General features: G+C 39.2%; 1 protein-coding gene across 2 annotated transcripts in view; it reads right to left on the bottom strand.

Annotated features, from left to right (window-relative positions):
* The window catches only part of FNDC3B (fibronectin type III domain containing 3B), a 338,384-nt gene that overhangs the window by 145,891 nt on the left and 171,504 nt on the right, over positions 1-20,989 (bottom strand). For both annotated transcript variants that reach the window (XM_004756586.3, XM_004756587.3), the window contains exon 4: positions 14,721-14,797. In XM_004756586.3, the coding sequence (XP_004756643.1) occupies positions 14,721-14,797 (77 nt within the window). The remainder of the gene's footprint in view (positions 1-14,720; positions 14,798-20,989) is intronic.

The raw sequence follows: 20,989 nt of genomic DNA, 5'->3' as shown, positions 1-20,989 counted from the left end.
GGGCATTTGGTAATTGCAGTTTGTACAATTTTTGTGTACATACAGATTTTTCTTACCATCTGACAGAAACACACATTATATTATCGTCTTCCTTCTCTCCCACTCTGCCACTGGCTAGTAAGAAAAAAATAAGGTATATTCCAGATGTTCCTCCTTCACGGAACCTCCAACTCAATCCTGTGGTAGACACCAGAAGGTCCACAGAAGCAAAGTATTTGTTTCCTTGAAACCTGCAACCTTCATCACGTTCATTATTGTAAAACTTCTAATGGCCAACCAGCCACACAGACTCGGGCAATATAGTAAAACAAGAACACGGCCCTCACTAAATAGGAAGAACTCTGGGCTTGTAAGCAGGAGCATATTACAGTGAGAAGAAATTATTTTAATTTCATCATAATTTCTAACTTGCTAAAAGAAAACTCTTAAAAAATGAGGTGAACAGAAAGCACTAACAAAGAGAAGAATTTTCTATAGGGAAAAAAAATCTGTAAGAGATACAGAGCTAATACATTAGCTTTTTACCAGTACATTTTGAAAGAATAAGTACTGCCACTAATTTGAAAAATTAATAACTCTGATGCATAAATTATGCTTCATGAAAAGAGAAGTTTCCAGTCAGAAAACCAAGTGGCTCTTTGAAACCGCAAATGGCCTACTTATAATGAAAATTGTCTGACAGCCCCATTTTTAATTATCTTAGTCTGTGGTATTTGTTCATTAAAAATATTTTAAGAAATGAAATATTAATTCTAAAATAATGAGAAGCAAAAATTTAAAAATATGCTGAATATTTTGTTCATTGTTCTTCCATAACACAAACTGCAATATATTTATCAAATTCAGGTTTGATCTATGTCTAAGGAAATTATGCTTATGTTCCCCCAAACAATAAGAAAATCCAAGGAGTAATAAAAATGCACAAAATAATAAGCAACTCATGAAATCATGGTAATAGTACTCTTTGTTTAAAAATTAGGTTCCTAGGGGTGTCAGGTAAGCATCTGCCTTCAGGTTAGGTCATGATCTCAGAGTCCTGGGCTAGAGTCCAGGATCTGGCTCCCTGTTGGGCAGGGAGTCTGCTTCTCCCTCTCCCCCAACCCCTCCCCAGCTCCTGCTTATGTGCTCGCTCTCTAATAAGTAAATAACATCTTGAAATTTAAGAAAAAAAAAAAGTTCATAAAGAAGTATTACTAGTGAAGAATTCAGATATTTGAAAGAGTTCAGTCCAAAAATCCTGAGGCAATAAAATGTGCCTTCACAAGTGACCACTGAAAAGACAGATTCACTTGCTTTTGGGATGAATGAAATTTTGACAATATCCAGAGGCAGACAAATCACCTGTATTCAATTCAACAATTATTTCCTGTAACATACTATGAGCTAAGCACTGGATGTTCAAAACTGAGGGGAAAAAAAAGGGAGGATTCATCTATATACTCTAAGAGTAATATAAAGAGAAACATCAGACTAAGTTCTAGTAAGTGCTCTTCAAAAATCAGAACACAGTATATTGTTTTTTCAAAAATCACAACTATTCTTCATCTAGATTTTTTCCTAGCTCTGTGACTCAACAAAACAGTCACTCACCACTGTGCTAGTTTCTCAGACAGTCACCCATTACGGGCTTAACTGTGTGCCCCCCCAACCCTGCCCACCGCCACTCTTCACCAATTCATATATTGAAGTCCTAACTCCCCAGTAGCTCAGCATGTGACTATTTGGACACAGGGACTTTAAAGAGATAATTAAGGTAAAATGGTTCTGTGGCTGGGCCCTAATCCAATATGACTGAGACTGCTGTAAGAAGAGCAAATTAGGACAGACACGCAGAGGGAAGACCATGTGAGAACATAAAGATAGAAGATGGCCGCCTACAAGCCAAGGAAGGAAGCCTTAGAAGAAACCAAATCTGTAGCCTCTAGAATTGCGAGGAAGCAATTTGTCATTGAAGCCAACCACTCTGTGGTACTCTGTTACAGGAGCCCTAGCAAATAAACACACCACCTATCATAGCTTGATGGCTAACACGACCTGGCTTGATTCTTCACCACATCACTGAGTCTACTCAATAAACATTCACTGAGAAACTTCTATGTGCCTAGTACTCTTGCTAATCGGTGGTCTAGACACAAAGATAAGAGGCTGGAAAATAAGGTGCTCACAACAGGGAGAATCTCTGTCATACTTGCACCTCAATTTTCCTTCTGATCTGAACTCTGTAGTTTTCAGTATGTAGAGAATTACACAGAAGCTAGGTATGCTGAGAAATAAATACATAAATAGTGAACCACAGGAAACAGAACAGCTGGGTTCTCAGAGATGTGAAAGGATTTAGGACAAACCAGTCTTTACTGACTACTTGCTGCTCTGCTTTAATACCCTCCATCTGAAATAAGGCAATACACGAGAAGGGCCTGGAACAGTAACGGACACCTGAAAGAAAAATCTTGCCTAGCCATTACTACTGTTAAGATTAACATCTCATTAAATCCTCCCAACAATCCTGTGAGGCATATGCAGTTATCCCCATTTTAGAGATTAAGAGGAAAGAAGCTCAGGAAAGTTCAGCGAACTGACCCAAAGCCAGAGAGCAAAAGGGAAAGAGAGGGAATAATTTTGAGTCCCAAGAACTAAAACAGAGCTCTTCATAACACATTGTGAGTGTCTTTTCTCATAGCTAACAGAGAAGGAAGGTAGTTCCGCTTACTGAAATAAAACGCTCCACAGGAAACTTTTTTTTAAAAGATTTATTTATGTATTTGAGAGAGAGAGAGAAAAGAGAGAGAATCTCCAGCAGACTCCCTGCAGACCGCGGAGCCTGACATGAGGCTCCATCTCAGGACCCTAAGATCATGACCTGAACCGAGACCAAGAGTCGGACGCTTAACCAACCAAGCCACCCGGGCACCCCTCCACAGGAAATTTTAATTAACGCTTCAGTTCTTCCAACTCTCTCCCTTCTGCTTCTCGGTTGCAAGCAACAACAATCAAAAGAGGAGCTTAAATGGTTGGTAACAAAGGAGAAATTTCAAAAGGCTGTTCCAGTTGGCCGAGGATGATCCAGGAAGCGCGCAGGGCAGAACGCGCATGGACACACAGAAACCCAACACGTGCTCGGGCGGGGTGTGGGACTGGGCAGCCGGCTTGCTGCAGTGCTGGCTGCACACAGGAAACTGGGACCAAATGAGTTTGTGAAAATCAGGCTCCAGCTCAATTCCTAACTCCTGCCAACAAACTTGAAATGGGCTCCCAGGCCATGCCCGGAAGGGAAGAAGTCTCCACTGAAATAAGCACGCGAGCAGTGAACAGGAGAAGAAAGGCCCGGTGATACAGAACACTTGCGTGGACAGCGGAATGAGCAGGCCAACAGGCCAGGCTCCTCCCAGCCAGACGGGTGCCCCCCGCCCCCCAGCATCTGTCCTGTAGCAGAAGTTACAGCTCTGTTTCTTGTCCCCCAAGGGCACCTGGACACATAGGGGGCTTTTGATAAATGCTAAGCAAACAAAGAAATGAAAAAGTAAGAAGGGAGGGAGGGAGGAGGGGAGGAAGGAAGATTTCTCTGCTTAGATCTGATGTCCACCAAGACTTATTTACAAATTCATTATCAAAATTTCTCCCTTAATTCAGGTTAAGCACCTCCTATTCTAAAATTTCACTTAATCTAAACCCTGTTAATTCCAGACCCATCATTCCCAACCCTCTTGTTTTACATTAGTTGTGATTTTACCAAAAGAAAGACACCGAAAAATAGACCTTTCCAATGCAAGTTTTACTTCAATCTTAAATACAGCTGGGGAATCTTTTTTCTTTTTCTTTAAAGATTTTATTTATTTATTTGACAGAGAGAGATCACAAGTAGGCAGACAGGCAGGCAGAGAGAGAGGGGAAGTAGGCTCCCGGCTCAGCAGAGGGCCCAATGTGGGGCTCGATCCCAAGACCCTGAGATCATGACCTGAGCCGAAGGCAGAGGGTTTAACCTACTGAGCCACCCAGGCGTCCTGCAGCTGAGGAATCTTACTCATGATCAACCAGGAGTACAAAAGTGTTAGCTCCCACATTTCCTTCTTGCACTAGCTCTCCACTGTGTATTTTCTAATACAGTGAACAGCATAAAAAAGTAAAAGCAGGTGTGTTCTTCAGGACAGGCAGCGATTTGAAACCTAGAGACTATGCTTCCCATAGAGCCCATCCCCTTCTTGCTATCCTGGAGGAAACCCACACAACCATCCCCTAAGTGCCATTAGAAGAAAATGAAAACCAGCATTAAGGAATATTCAAAAAGCAATCCAAGAGTTACAGGAGCAAGCAGTTGTTCTATTTTATAGATGAAGTCAAGTTACTGGATTTAAAAATTGAGGCAGAACTGGATGTATCTCCCAAAATCTCCTGACTTACTTCTTCCTATCTTTACTAATTTAATGATTACGACTGTGGCCAAAAACACCAAACACGGGCGCCTGGGTGGCTCAGTGGGTTAAAGCCTCTGCTTTCAGCTCAGGTCATGGTCGCAGGGTCCTGGGTTCAAGCCCCGCATCGAGCTAACTGCTCAGCAGGGAGCCTGCTTCCTCTCCTCTCTCTCTCTCTGCCTGCCTTTCTGCCTACTTGTGATCTCTGTCTGTCAAATAAATAAATAAAATCTTAAAAAAAAACACCAAACACAACGTCTCTTTGTCAGTACTCCTCCTATCTCTCATGGCTAACACTGTTGAAATATTATTTAAATCCACCATCATTAGTGTTTTAGACAGTAAACCCTCCAGGTTGAGGACCAGCTCCTTTCGCCACACAGCATGGCTAGTTTTGTAGCCCAAAGGAAAAATAAATTACTGGTGATGTTCCTGGGTTGCTTCTCAAAACCTTTTCAATGATATCATGAGAGTATCCTGCCTAGTACCCACAAAATGGTAATAAATATCCTCCCCTCAATCAAGAAACAAAAGTTCTGGGGTAACTGGGTGGCTTAGTGGATTAAGCTGCTGCCTTCGGCTCAGGTCATGATCTCAGGGTCCTGGGATCAAGCCCCGCATTGGGCTCTCTGCTCAGCGAGGAACCTGCTTCCCCCTCTCTCTCTGCCTGACTCTCTGCCTACTTGTGGTCTCTCTGTCAAATAAATAAATAAAATCTTTAAAAAAAATAAAAGAATTTAAAAAAAAAAGTTCTAGATAGTTCTTGCGAATGGTTAAATAAACAATCCATTTCATTTGCTTTATCAATAACTAAACCTCAGGTTTAACTAATAAGAAATAAACGAAAATTCATCCAAACATTTTTACAAACACACTCATTACATCTAGAAACCTTGAGTTTTCTACTGGTGCTTAATTTTCAACCCACATGCCAGCTCCAGACAATGGCTAGGTATAGACTAAGCAGAAAATGGCTAGATCCAGATACAAATCTGAGGTTGCTGGGGGGAGGGGCACAATTTTTTTTTAAGGATTTTTTAAAATTTAAATTCAATTAATTAACATAGAGTTTATTACAAGTTTCAGAGGTAGAGCATACCCAGTGCTCAAGACATCTCGTGCCCTCCTAAATACCCTTACCCCAGTTACCCCAGCCCCCACCCCTCACCCCCTCTAGCAACTCTCCTTGGGTTTCCTATGTTTAAGGGTCTTTTATGGTTTGTCTGACTCTGATTCGTCTTGTTTTATTTTTTCCTCTTGGGGGATCACAATTAGGTGGCATTTGTCTTCAGTACTTCTGGGCATGACTCTCACACAAAGTCTTGCTCCAGAGGGGACCACTGTTAAGGAGATAACCTCATAAGCAGTCATCGCCATGCCCCGTCTGCTGGCTTTGTACATGCGAATGCTTTTACACACAGACACAAGCCAAGCTACGCACACTTATATGAACTTCGAACCTGGGAAAAAACACAACAAAAGCACATATAAACAAAATCAACATTTAGTGCCTTACTAAACACACTTAGCTCTTTCTGGGGAACTACCCCATGCTTTACAACTAAGACCACTGAGAGCTAGAGAGGAGGACAGCAACAGGTACATCGTCTGTAGTCTTTCTTTAACCCATCAACTTGGTAAAGCAGGGAAGTGCTGTAGTTGAGGGGACATGGCAGTAATCTAAGACCTTCCAAATTCAACAGGATGCCCAGCCAAGGTTTGAGAAACATCTCAGGAACTGAAGAACCCAGACTGGGTCCTCAGCTGCCTCCAGCTCCCTCTTACTAGCCGACTCAGCAGCCCCATCCTGAGGATCCCACAGGGGAACAGAGGTCCCTGCTTATAAAGAGCGACACGTCTCAAGACACTGTTGACCGCCAAGAGGCCTCCTCTTAGCAGAAATACAGCACTGTGCACTGTTGCTGAAGGCCAAACGGCAAAAAATGTAACAATGAAAGGGGACAGTAACAACTCCTGTGATTTGCGTATCTTTTAACAGCTTATGAAGTGTTTGGCACAGAACTTAACTTGCATAATCTTCAGCAAACCTCTAACCTTCAGCATAGGCAACATCACAGTCCTCAAGTCAAGGCGAAGTACCTTTACGAGCAATTAAGTAACCTAAGGTCAGCTAAGTGCTCATCAAGATACATATTCAAGTATTCCGGAAATGTGCCTTTTTTAGCACATTTTATCATACATTACCAACCTAAATACTGAAAAGGACCACACTGAAAGATCAAAAAAGCAAATCTAATCCTTCCCAATGTGCACATAAGCACACAGGGCAAGTGAATAGTTCCATCCACTGAGTTTCAATCAGTAACATGGGCCAAATGATTATTTCAGAAAAAGCTAAAATGCTATTTTAAGAACAGAATATTTGTCAGAAGACAAATGGTTAAGGAGAGGTCTGATGGTGTAATCTGTGCCAAACTGAGCGGCCTTTAATATATTAAGAAAAATATCACTGCAAGAATCTGTAGGTAGTTAGTGTTTGTTAGCTCAGGCAGTCTCCGTGGATCTGCGCGCAAGAGGGAGCCAATCACATCTCTTAAGTCTAGCGTCTCAGACGCATGGAAACATAGATTACTCTAGATTGTATCTATGAATTTTACATATTACATTTAGAAATGCCTCACCAGTTTGCCAATGGACTCCATGGCACAAGGATTAAGAATCCATGCTGACGATACTCAGATCCTATTTATCACAGAGCAAAATAACTGTATTATTATGTAAGACCAAGTTCAAAAACCACATGGATTTCAAAGAATGCGCAGGAATATAAAATCCATCTTGATCAAAGTTCTGTACCCAACAAGTCGAGCAAAGGTATTTTTCCAAGAAAAGCAGTTATATATGACAATGTGGGATACTAATTTAGAAAGACAAATTGTGCAATAAAGTTAAATATAGTATTATGTGTATTATTTAATACTTCTTGATTCCAAAGGCATTTCTACATGTGACACTGTCTCAATATTATTTTTTTAAAGATTTATTATTTGAGAGAGAAGGGTGAGAAGGAACAGGGAGAGAGGGGAGAGAGAATTTTAAACAGACTCCATGCAGAGTTTGATAGAAGACCTGATCCCATGACCCTAAGATCATTACCTGAGCTGAAATCAAGAGTCATACACTTAACCAGCTGAGCCACCCAGGTGCCACGTCTCAATGTTATTATAATGAAAATCAACTATCCTTTTCCTACTGAAGTAAAACACAGCATTTTAGTCAAAAGAACGCTAAACACCAAGGGAATATGCCACACTGTTTTGGTACTACTTACGGAAACTTGTATTCTCACTTGATCCCCTTTTAAAGGAACAATATGAACAGTAGAGGTACATCACCTCACTGAGATCAGAAAAGAACTTCAGAGATCCTCAAACATTTTCCTTTCCCCTCCTCTCTCTATAGGATGAAAATGACACAGCCAACCGGCCAAATTTCAATAAATGCCTCACATGTGCTGGGCACTTTTCAAGGAAATGGAGATCCAGTGAGACACGGGGCACAGAGGACCCATGGACTTGTGAAGCCTGCATGCAATTTTCAAGCAAACAAAAAAGTGGTACACCCGAATAAATAGTTTCAAAATATTCCTAATATGTAAGTGATGAATCACTAAATTCTACTCCTGAAACCAGTATTACACTACATGTTAACTAACTAAAAAAAGCTGAGAAAAAAATTCCTAAAACCACACAAGGGGTTGGACACAGAGCCCACCAGGCTCATGTTCCCTCCTGTTAATCCTATGATCTATTATGCCACAACATCAGGGTCTGAGAAACAAAAGAAATCCAAAAGAAAAGGCAGACAAAGGAGACAAAGAAAAAGCTCAGAAAGAAGAAACTTACACAATGCTCTGAGTGAGGGAACGTCCCTGGTACATTTCTTTAATTTAGCATTGCCAACCCTGTCTGTAATTCACTCTTCAGACCAAATAAGCCATCAGATGAAAAAGAAAGTTGCTGTGAATCTGCTGATAATGGAATTAAAGCAGAATGGACATATAAATCCTCCGCTCTTTTCCATAGAAGCTTTGAACTGCCGTGCACATACTCTGTCCATTGTGGAAATTTTCCTAACTTCCTACAGAAAAATCTATTCTTCCAAAGGACTTCAAGTCTTGAAAGAGATTCCAGTTTTCTTATTATTGGCTACCAAATGTGTCTGATTCTTAGACTGTCAGGGCTCAGGGCAACCCCCTATGCTCTTTTCTGCTCATCATTTTCACAGTAGTGAAGGTAGAACTCACCACTGGTTTAATCCCAGATTGTAATTATCGAAGGGAAGTGGTTGGGGCTAATATTTATAGTTCTCAGCTGGCCTGCCTGAGCAAAATGGGGAAAAGCAGTCCATGATTTCCACCTAATGGACCCCATTATTTCTTCATAGGCGCTCTGATTTCTGGCCAACTCTTGAAACAATTCCCACTGAAGAATGACCAACCAAAATTTAAATGCATTTTTCAACACATTTCTTGCCTCTCCTCAATCAAGGGAAATGAAATATACACAATTTCAACAGGTACTGATCTATTATGGAAAGAGATAAAGTGTATACTTGTACTATAACAACAAAACACTTACTTTGACAATATGAAGTATTTAAGTTACATCAGTTAACCTGAAAAAAAAAGAGTCATTTCCCAAATAACAGAACATTAACTTGGATGTTTCACTTTTTCTTTACATATGCTTAAACCTTTTGGTCTACATAAGGTTTTCCCGTAACAGTTGAAAAATATTTCATAAATTACTATGGAAGCATGGAAAAGAAAACTCAAGGCATCTGTTTAAGAAATTTTTACAAAGAAATTATTCATAAAGTTAATGATGAGGTTAAAAAATTTGAGGAACACCATGGCCAGTATACGGCGAAAGGAAAAATTTGCTTCATACTGTACAATCTCAGTATGTATTTAGGAAGGCAAAGTCTGCCAAACTTTCACTGAAATTGTTCTAGCAGTCTTCTTCATAATAACAGCTACTAATTCCTGAATGCCCACTGTGGACTACATACCTCACATAACACTTCTCTTAATCCTAACCTCTACCATATCATGTAGGCATTTGTGTATGTGGTGAAAACAATTTGTCAAAGTTACACAGAAAGTAGACATGGTGAGATCTGGTGGAACCTGAAGGCAGGCCTCTTCGAGTAATGTCCACTATTCTTCCCAGCTACAGTCCTCGCCCTCACCCCAGAGTTTCAACCCCAATCACATGAACAATTGTTTTTATGGAATGGAAATAATGCTGATGAGCGTCATAAGACCCCTCTTAAAGTTGAAAAACAAAACAAAACAAAAAAAACTTAGCCTCTATTTTCTCATAAGTTGAAAAGGTCATGTTACTTTTTCCTCAGACCTCTCCCAGCCTCTCACCAAATAGTAAAGCAGAAAGTACACACACACTGTAACACCAAAACAACCCTACAATATCAGAGACTACAGAGTTGAAATGACAAGATTCCAGACTCTCCTGTCCTAGGACCACAAGACCACACTATCTTTAGGTCCACAGGGTTCAGTCCTTCCCAACACCGCCTTCCCCCACAATAAATAAATAAATAAACAACCAAACAAACAAACCGTGCAGAGCACAGTTCTCTTTAATGCTAGATACTTATCTTTCTATGAGACAATCTGTTCATTACTGACATTCGTATTTAATCTATCTGATCAATTTATCTTTAAAGCATTTTCAGCTACTAAATTATGTCATGAATGCTATAATCAAGAATTTCTCCATTGACTCGGATTAGAGCTACTACGTAACATCTTTAAGCATTCACCTGCCTCCCTCTTCAGTTTTCTTCTAATCATGGACCATTCTGTATGTGAGCAGCTGGTATTTCAGCTCCGGAAATGCACGAGAAGGCACAGCACACATCCACACTCGCACTGGCAGAAGGTAATGTAACATCAAGCAAATATATACACCAAGGCAGGCTCCGATGCTGACTCCGAGATCACATCACAGAGGGAAATAGGCCATGAACTTAGAAATGCCTGGGTTGCAATCCTGGTTCTACTCAGGACCTCAGCTTCCTCACATGTAAAATTAGAGAAGTAAAGAAAGCATTTAGCCAAGTGCACACCATACACAGTAAATACTACCACCATCACCAGTCGCACCAGGATAGGCTGGCCCATGTTTCCCAGCTGTCCCATAACAAATAATTAGGACTAGTCACCATCTTCCCCTCTCCCCTCTCTTTTATAAAAGCTGTACTGAGATATAATTTACATACCATAAAATCTATCTTTTTAAAGTATCTCACTCAGTGGTTTTTAGTATAGTCACAGAATTGAATGACCAACAGTTTTATCACCCCCTCCCCTAAGAAGTACCACAGTCATTCTCAGTCACTCCCTAAGACTCTCTCCCCAAGCCCCGGGCAACAACTAATCCATTTCCAGTGTCTGTGGATTTGCCCCTTCCCGACATTATAAATAAATGGGATGACACTGTGTCTGGCTTCCTTCACCGGGCATAGTATTTTCCAGGTTCATTCACATTTTAGCACTAATCAGTAGTTCCTTCTTCTGACTGAATAATATTCCACTATATGCATATATCACATCATGTTTATTCATTCGTAAAGCCGATGGACATTTGGGTAGTTTCCATTTGGGGGCTATTATGAATTATTTTTGTGTTAACATATGTTTTCCTTCCTCCTGAATATACGCCTAGGAGTGGAATGGCTTAGTCATGTGGTAACTCAGCTCAACTAGTTGAGCAAATGCTTAGTTTTCCAAAGCACTGTACCATTTTGTATCACCAAATGCAGTATATAACAGTTTCAATTTTCCACATCCTTGCCAACATTTGTTATTATTGATCTTCTTAACTATAGTCTTACTAGTATGTGTGAAGTATATTTCATCATGACGTTGATTTGCATCTCCCTGCTGGTTAACAATGCTCAGTATCTGTTCATGTACTAACTGGCAATGTATACAGCTTCTTTGTAGAAATGTCTAGTCTGATCCTTTGCTTATCTTTAAATTGGGTTGTCCTTTTATTCCTGAGTTGTAAGACTTCTTTATATATTCTAGATACTAGTCCCTTCTGAAATATATGACTTGCATATATTTTCTTCCATTCTTTCAATCCCCTTTTCACTTTGCTGATGGTGTCAAAAATTTTGATTGAAGCACATAAAATTTAATTTGGATGACATTAAATTTATCTTTTTTTTCTTTAGTTGCTCATGCATTTAGTGTCACATCTAAGAATCAATGGCCTGACCCAAGGTTATGAAATTTTACTTCAAGTTACATAGTTTTAGCTCTAACACTTATGTTTATACCCCATTTTGAGTTAGCTTTTGTATACTGGTATGAAGCAGAGGTCCAACTTCATTTCTTCTACATATGTATATCTGGTTGTCCCACACCATTTGCTGAAGAGACTGTTCTTTCCTCTTCTGTACTGTCTCAGCATTCCTCTTTCTCAAAGGCGTATTCAGAGAATTTCACTCTTGTTAGGTACACATCCCTCTGATCTTACTACTTTTCCAACTATCAGGTATTTCATTACTCCACTTGAACCTCCAAATCTCTGAAGCAAATCTATGCCATATTCATTTTATTTCAGCTTGGCCAATTCCTTACCTTTAAAAACATTTATCAAGTACCTATTATATACCAGGCAGTATTCTAGATTCTCAGATATAATACCAATGAGGCACTAAGAGTTCTTGATGATGGTTATAAAATTGTACTTCCTGCTGGAGATGGGAACAAAGCACCAAAGATGCTGAAAAAAACAGAACCACCATTTTTGTGTTGGAGATTCTTGAAAGCGTCACACTGAGGAGGGCCATCTGAACGAGAAAAATGACTGAATTGTTAGACAAAGAAGAGCTCTAGAGTATTCCAAGAACAGGGAAATAATGGGCAAAAAAGTATGTAGTTGAGAAAAGGCCAGATATATCCAAAGGACAGAAGTTTAAGGTGGCAACAACATAGGCCAACACGAAAAGGTGACCCTTGGAAGGAGAGCAAAGTTAACTATTGAAAATCCATCCACCACACTAGAGAACTTGAACTCCGCTTTGATGTGATGTACACCCAACTCTAGATCTGAACAAGGGCATCCCATGTATTTGAGGAAGAGAACTGTGGGGATATGAAGAATAATTGAACTAACAGGCACAGGGACAGACTAGGGTTGGGCAATTCTCAAATATGTCCAGCTGGGAGGAGAACTGGTCTGTGGGACTCTTTCTTTCCACAACTACATGACAAATCGTACTTTGCTCCTTAGATCTCTTGGTGTTAACAAGCCTCCTAAGACATTTCACGCCTGGTTCCATCCTCCTCGTTTCTTTGAAGGATACATGTTGTGAGCTTTAAAAAGATGTTGTACAAGCATTCTACCAGTTTCTCAATTTTCCTCCATATTAATAGTCGGTTTTACTCAGATATTTCACAGTCAGATGTCGTTAAAGAGATAGCGCGACCACTGGAGGTCACATAGCTCTGGGCCCATCCTCTGATCCAGGAGCCCATCTAAATGAAGTTAAATACATACCTTACAGACTGTTGTGTTTTTTTTTCCTCTTTTCTCCACTCAGAATCCAAATGATTCCATTTCTACTCTTCTTCCAACATCCTCTAGCATTTTCTGCCATAATTCTCAGTTGAAAAAGTGCTTCGCTATGTTTCCATCATCAGTTTTACAGAAGTGAGTTTACAGCTCTGCTATTAAACCCTTCTGTCTGGATTTTCTATAGATGTTTTTATAGACTCAGAAATATACTACAGTATAAAACGTCTCTATTTTGCCTAGGACTCCTAATAAATGTTTTGCGATTAGTGCAATCCCAGCAACACCACCAGCAAGAAAAAGCCCACTGCTGCTTTTCTTCACTAGAATGTCCCAACTTTCTGTTATTCCTCAAATGGGCCTTTAGTATAAAAGGAGGTGCTATTTCTGCTATCCCAATTGTGAGAACTGTACTCGGGTCAATGGAATGAAACACTTCCTCAAAATAAATGAGCAGGAGACATAATGGAATTCTACATTCCTTTTTCTTTTCTGTTAATTGACTGGTGACGTGAACGGGATCCATCATCACATCACGTGTCCTGGCTGGAAGGGCCCACTCTGCACCCTCTCTCCTCCCAGTGATTCTTATTTACAAAGACTCATGTAAAACAAGTCATTTGTTTGCAACAGCGGGGAGACTGGCCAACAGTCTGGCTACTCAAAAAAAAAAAAAAAAAAAAAAAAAAAAGTCAAATTGGCTCATGTAAAAGTAGGGATGGAAAAAATGAAATTATAGTGGCTGCACTATGGCTCAGACAGTGAAGAAATGGCTAAGTTTTAACATCAGAGGAGGATAAATCTTTGATTCCTGCCTGCACTTTAGCAATTTTCCTATGCAGCTGCCAATTTTTTTTCACCCTAGCAAAATCATTAAAAACTGAAAATTATAGATTTTTAAAACCACTTCAAAAGCAGACAGAGGGACAGAGAAAGAATAGAAAGGGAAAAACTCTAAAGGATAAGCCAGAAAATGTTAATGCCATGATTATCTTCTGTGGGTAGTAAAACTATAAATATTTTCTTCTCTATTCTGTCTTTTCTGATTTTTTCCTAAGGAGTATAGAATGCTCTTATAATCACAACAAAAGAGCAAAATGGGCAGAGAGAGGAAAAATAGTCAATTAGGCTCTCGGAAAGGAAGCTGTCCAGGGAGAGGGGCAGGGAGTGTTCCTAGTACACTGAGCACAGGACAAAATGAAAGTCACGTACAGACATCCACATTCCAGGCACCCTGAATACTGTAAACCTTGTCCAGTTTAGCCTTTAACATTTTTCTTAATCCTTCCAGCGTACCTCTGAAATTGCTTTTACTCTTTTAACTACTACTGGTGTTTTCTTATGAAAAAAGTCAAATTTCAGAGAAATTTAAGTACGAACGGCCAAGTTTTCACATCACACTCAGCAATTCACCACGCCCAGGGAAAGCCACAGTACAGAGAAATGGGACTTGAATAATAAAGAGCCCTCCCCCCACTTTGTTTTAACAATGTCTTCTTTGGAACACACCTTGGCTGAGGACTGCCTGATAGCCCTACTGTGTTTCTCTCCCTCTGGCTCTCTGGCAAGTCAAGAAGCAAGACTTGGGAAGGACCATGTGGCATTACCAAAATGATGACAACTCTCAGGTTACCCTAACTCAATTAATCTTGGAATAAATTTCTGAAGCCTCAACATATATTCTCTTGGTACAACGACATTGCCCACAGTGAGTGGAGAAGCCCGTCCTGTGGTTTACCTGGGAGATATAACCTGGAGGCACATGGATGGGAGGAATAGATCCATTGGGTGACATCATGGGAACTTCAGCGGGTCCTACGAGAGACAAGAGTAAGATATTAACCACTGAAGACATACACATTATTTAAAATAATTATTGGTATTTCTAGAATTAATATACTATCAAAAATGAAGAGAATTATTTTGAATATTTTCTCTTCAATAACTGGTACATCATGCCTAAGAACTGAAATCATGGATGAAAAGAATTCTCCAGCTGTATAAATCAAGGGAAAAAAAACAAAAACAAAACAAACAAACAAACAAAACAACACAAAACTTTGAGCATCTTTAAATATTTAACGATTCCCAAAGCCTCAAGTTCCATAAACTAAGGCTGCCCAGTAAGAGTCATCTAACAAAGTAGGGCAAAAAGGTTGGGTTTTTCTGCCTTAAAAAAATGTATTATTAATAAATGCTTAAACAAATAAAAGTTTAAATATGTCCCATCTCCTCTGGTTTAAAAAGCTCCCATACAATTTCGGTTTATAATTTCCATTTCAATTGTAATTTTCAGTAAGTTACTATAACATACCAATTATCTGAAATATAAGAAACCTTTAAAATACTCCAAACGAATTTGGTATGCCTCTTATATTATAAGGCAGGGAAAAAAAGAGATCAAATTTTCAAACTAGGCATAATTAGGAAGATTCATGTCAAATTTACCTGGATTATTTCAAAATAAAGCATTCAATTAACAAGGTGTTCGTTTCAAAATATTAAATTCAATAAATATTAATCCCATGTCTACAGCAAACCAAGAATAGCAAAACTCAGTTACCTGAGACATAGTTTGAGTTAATATTTAATTACAAAGAAACTGATCATCCTAACATTAAAATCAACTCCTAACACCCTTCCAACGATCCTATGATTAAGTGGTTTCTCTAGATGTACAAGAAGCTCACGGTCACTGGGTTTCAGTTTGGTACCTGGCTCGCCTAGTTAGCAACCCAGTGCCCCTGTCAACCCAAAGCTGCCTTTCTAGTCTGAGATGCGACTTCCTGGCTCCAAGTGCCTTGTGTTGTTTATTTGCTTTCTCCTAATGTGTGTTGTGCTGCCGGCAATTAAAATTGTTCGGCTGTAACAAAAACCGAGAAAAACACAACGCTTTTCTTGGCAAAAGAAGACAGATCCCTTCCCCAAGTGCTGCATTTACACTGTTAGCAAAAGGCCGCTTTCTCCTCAGAGTAAAATTCAGTGCTCTCACGCATCACAGGAGAGGACTGGTGCGGGATGTGGAGGAGACAAGGATACCGGGTGCCTATCAGGAGGTCTGCAAGTATAGGGGGGAAAAAAAACAGGGGCAGGGCAGAAAAGATGTGAATATTCCTATAAAACTCCTTAAGACTAGAGTTCACTCCAACTCCAGGGACAATACAAAACAGCTAAACTACCTGATAAGCTCTAATATTTACAACACTCTCACATGAGAGCAGTCTCTCTCACAGGTTAACACACTGGTAATTATATAAAGCAAAAGACAACAACAGCAACATGAGAGGGGGTAATTGCAGGACCCCATTCCATTTTGAAGTACGATTTAAGCGGATATATTCACCAGCCACTAAAAGCGCTTTCCAAATCATCTTTCAAACCCATCTTTCTTGTCAGCCTCAGTATTTTGGCCATAGCCATTAATACATTTAGGTATTTAGCAAGTATTTTTACGTGATCTGACTCACTTAAAAAAAAAAAAATCACAGGCAAGTATATCAGTCTTAGCCCGAGCACTACCTGTGAAACCAAAGGGGTCAATGCACTCAGCTCTAGGAGCAGGCATCAAAATCACAGCTTCCGCCTGGGTTTCGGTCCCTAGCTCACTATTCACGCTGGTTGTGTGGCCCTAGATCATTCACTTAGACTTTCTGACCTCACTTCTCAACAGGTGCACATGAGGATAACAATTCTTACCCCACCAAATTGGGTTTAAAGTTCAATAATACATGCAAAAAGTGCTTTAGAGCACAGCACAGCACAATAATTGCTCATCAAAATGTTAGTGACCTTCACAATTTTTTTCATTTTATTCATGACTTTTTTGCTTTTTCTTATTTGTTACAATTATAAGGAGTACAGTTTGTTGTTTTTTTTTTTTTAACAGTTCATGTTCCTGTAACCCAGAAAATCAACTAGTACATGCTTCGGACAATATTGCCTTAAGAGGCAAACCTTGCTCATGGCATAAATGCAGCACAGACGGCGAACACAAATGCTACCATCTCCACAAAGTATTGCTTTTCAATCACCAAAATATATACCAGGCAAACAGTCTCTTAACCCCAGGCATGACCCCTAAAACTGTTAAAGTCATTTGTATAAAATGCTTTAAAGCATGTAGGACAAGTGAGTGATTTACAGCCAGAAAATGTTTTCTTCCTGGCCTTGATTTCAAAAGTAGCCAAATGACTTTAACATGCTTGTTCCCCCTTCCTCATGTCACTGTCATCAAACCCTTTCAAAGGGCATTGCGAAATATATAGTGATGGCTCCTGAGTGGAACCCTAAGTTCCTCTCCTTTCTGAAATAAACCACTGCGCCCACAGGCACTTAGGAGTGGAAAAGCTAGCAAAATGAAATCCATTCACAATGGTGGTAGGAGAAGTAACTGTTTTTCTGAATTCTTACTTCCCAGTGAGTTAGTCGATTGCCTCTGCTCAACTCTTTGTGTTTGAGAAGCTCCTGATCTTATTACAACTCTTTCCTAATTAAAACAAACCTCTCTTCCTAAACTTCTAGGACTTCTAGGTTTCTTTTGATTTTTTAATCGATACCGTTTAATCAACACACAACACTTAAATAAGCCTCTTAGAATATGGTGAAAATGCTCTCTTCTTGTTCAGACTAACCATTGATATAGGAGGTGGGGAAGCCACATAATTTTCTCAAACAAGCCAACCTCCTCTCTGACTTCACTGGGAAATCACTGAACTATTAAACTTGGGGGGGGGGGGGATACTTTAAACCTCTGAGGTATTTAGAACCCCCCTTAATTAAACACTTATGTTACACATAGGTGGGTTTACACAGATATATGTATACATAGATTAAATAATTTGAAAACAAAAGTAAACAAATACTTCCAAACTACAGTTGGATTTCTTTCTTTATTGAGAAAGTAATTAGAAAGCAAGCTCAGCTAGAGTTCTTCCGCGGACAGATGAAAAATGTCACATGCATGATTTTTAGGATGCAAGGAGAATGCTTGCTAAGAGCCAACTCCAATGGAATTTCAGGTTTTAGCCTATGACTTCAAATGTCAAGAATTCCTTTTTGTCACTGAACAAGATGTGAGAAACAAGAACTATGACTGTTTATAGTCATCAAAAAATTTAACTGTGATGCAAGTACATGGTCTAATATCTTAAAAGGCAGCTAGCATTTGTTAATGAGTTGATTTTTCATCTGCTTATAGCAAACCTTAAACAAGAAAGGTTGGAGAGCAGTTTAGTCAATCAACAGTAATTCCTGCAAAGATGTCAGGACTTTACTCTCACATCAAAGAGACTGCAGGAAAGCCCAACAGTGCTGTATTTTTCGGACCACGCATGTCCATGGAGAGCTTCTGAGCCCCTGCCAAGGCTATGAGTGAGGACATTATGCTTCACTCTGTGCTTCTCCTCCTGCTACCACTGACCCCCAGAGCTCACACACATAGATAATCCGTGCTCTGATGCTAAACTCAGAGTAATCACCCATTCTGGGGGCAAGGTTAACTAGATTGGCTTGAGGTGAGTGTACAAAGGAGGGTCAGAAATCTGACAGTGGTGGACAATTAGAATACAGGATATAAATTACCATTTAAATTGGCTTTAGGAAAAGACTAGCTCTAAATAAATAATTACACCACAATTTTGGACAATTTTAAACAGTATTTTTAAAAGTTGAGTATTCACCAATAGGTAAACAAGTAGTGAATAAATGGAATATATTAGTGCATTTGTCTACATATGGGTGCTTGTGTGTCCAAATGGCTATTTGCAACAATGGCCTTTAATAGCAATTGATCACATTCTTATCTTGATACTTAAGTAGTTCTTATCTTGATCACTTAAATATTATCTTATTTAAAAAAGATGTAAGTAGCTCAGATGACAACACTGCAAGATAAAAGAAAGAGAAAAATAAAGCTAAGGCAAAATAATGATGTGACAAAAATCCAAAAAACGCTGTAAAAAATGACCACTGTGTCTCAGTAGCCAAAAGAGACATTCTTGCTGGTAATAGTAGTTCTAAGCATATTATAGTCCACAGCTAGCAGGTAAGCAGATAATTAAAGTGAAAGAAACTCTCAGAACAAATGGTCTAAATAAGCGTGCACTGTGCTGTCTGCCATGATCCAAGACTGAATACGAAACAGGAGGTTTTCAGATCAACCTGGAGGATTACTAATAATGAGTCTCCAATGATTGATGGTGACTCAAGACATGCGGACAAGGTAAGAGGTTGTGTAGGCACTTTTGGAAATTCTGACATTCTTTTCCTTCATTTATTTTTTTAATTATTCAACACTGACTAATCTCACAAGAGAGCTAAAAAGAATACAAAGAAATAAAGCAGGTCCTCAAAACTTAAAATCTAGCGCAATGGCTCTTAAATTTTAGTGTATACCAGATTCACCAGGAGTGTTTCTTAAAATCCAGACTTTTAAACTCTACTTCCCACAGTTGCAGGATCAGAAAGTCTGGGACAGGTCCCAACTATTAGCATTTCTAGCAATTTTTCAAGTGATATAGTTGCTGCTAATGGGCCATACTTTGAGAACCTCTGACTTGGGGGGTTATAAGATGAAAAGCACCCATTGCTAACATCATACCCAATGGGTAAAGATATCTCTCCCCCTAACATCGGGAATAAACAAGAATGCTCACTTTCACCCCCACTCTTCAACAGAAAAGAAGAGGAGGCGTCCAGACTGTATAGGAAGAAGTAAAACCGTATCTATTCACAGATGACATCATCGTATATGTGGAAAATCCTACTGATTCCATTAAAAAATTACTAGAGCTAATAAATGGATTCAGTAAATTTGCAGGGTACAAGAGCAACACACAAGTGAAGAGAGTTTTTATACACCATCTTTATAAAGACCAATTCCACTTACTACAGCATCCATAAGAAAACCTAGAAATAAATCTTACCAAGGAGTACGTGTGTGGAAAACTTATACCCTTAAACTACATTACTGAAATAAATTAAAGACCTAAATTAGTGGAACTATGGAAAACCTAAATAAAGACATGGGATGACGACTGAATAATGCCAGCAATTCTACTGAAAGTGACCCACAATGGCAATGTAACCGTCATCAAAATCCCAATGGCCTTTTGGGCAGAAATGGAAAAGCTGATCCTCCAAATCACAGGAAATTGCCAAATGCCCCAAACTGACAAAAACAATGAAGCTGGGCCTCTATCTGACATCATGTACAAAAATTAACTGAAACTGGATCAGAGACCTGAATACAAGAACTTAACACCATAAAACTCTTAGAAGAAAACAAAAACAGGGTACATTTCATGATATTGAAGTAGACAGTGGATTCTGAGAGAATATCAAAAGCACAAGCAAAAAAAAAAAAAAAAAAAAAAAAAGAAAGAAACCTAGAATTTGTCATCAAAAATGAAACTTTTTGTGGGGAGGACATTCTTAAGAAAATGAGCACACAGACTACAGATTCAGGAAAAATATTTACAAATCACGTATCTGATAAGAGACCTGTACCCCAAACACATAAAGAATTCTTACAACAAAAAAACAAACAACTCAGCTTAAAAACAGGCAAAAGGCTTGAACAGACATTTCACCAAAGAAGATGTACAAACAGTCAACAAACACGACATGATGAACATCATTAGTCATTACGGAAACACGGATCAAAACCACAGTGAGATGCCACTTCACACCCACTCTGATGGCTATTCTCAGAAAAATGGAAAATAAGCATCAGGGAGGATGCAGAGAAATTGGAAATCTTATACATTCCTGGTAGGAATGTTAAATGGAACAGACCCTGTAGAAAGCAGTTTGGTACTTCCTCAAAAAGTTCAACATAAAATTACCAAATGGGCCCATCAATACAACTCCTCGGTATATAACCATAAGATTCAAAAAGAAGTACTGAAATACCTAAACACACATGTCCGCAAGAGCACTACTGACAATAACCAAATGATGGAAAGAACTGAAAGGTCCATTCAAGGACGAATGGGTATTAAGATATGA

This window comes from Mustela putorius, unplaced genomic scaffold, assembly GCF_011764305.1.
Source record: "Mustela putorius furo isolate JIRA1106 unplaced genomic scaffold, ASM1176430v1.1 tig00003834_pilon_pilon_pilon, whole genome shotgun sequence".
Lineage (NCBI taxonomy): Eukaryota > Metazoa > Chordata > Mammalia > Carnivora > Mustelidae > Mustela > Mustela putorius.
Note: the sequence above shows the minus strand (reverse complement) of the source record. Positions and strands in the feature narration are given on the sequence as shown.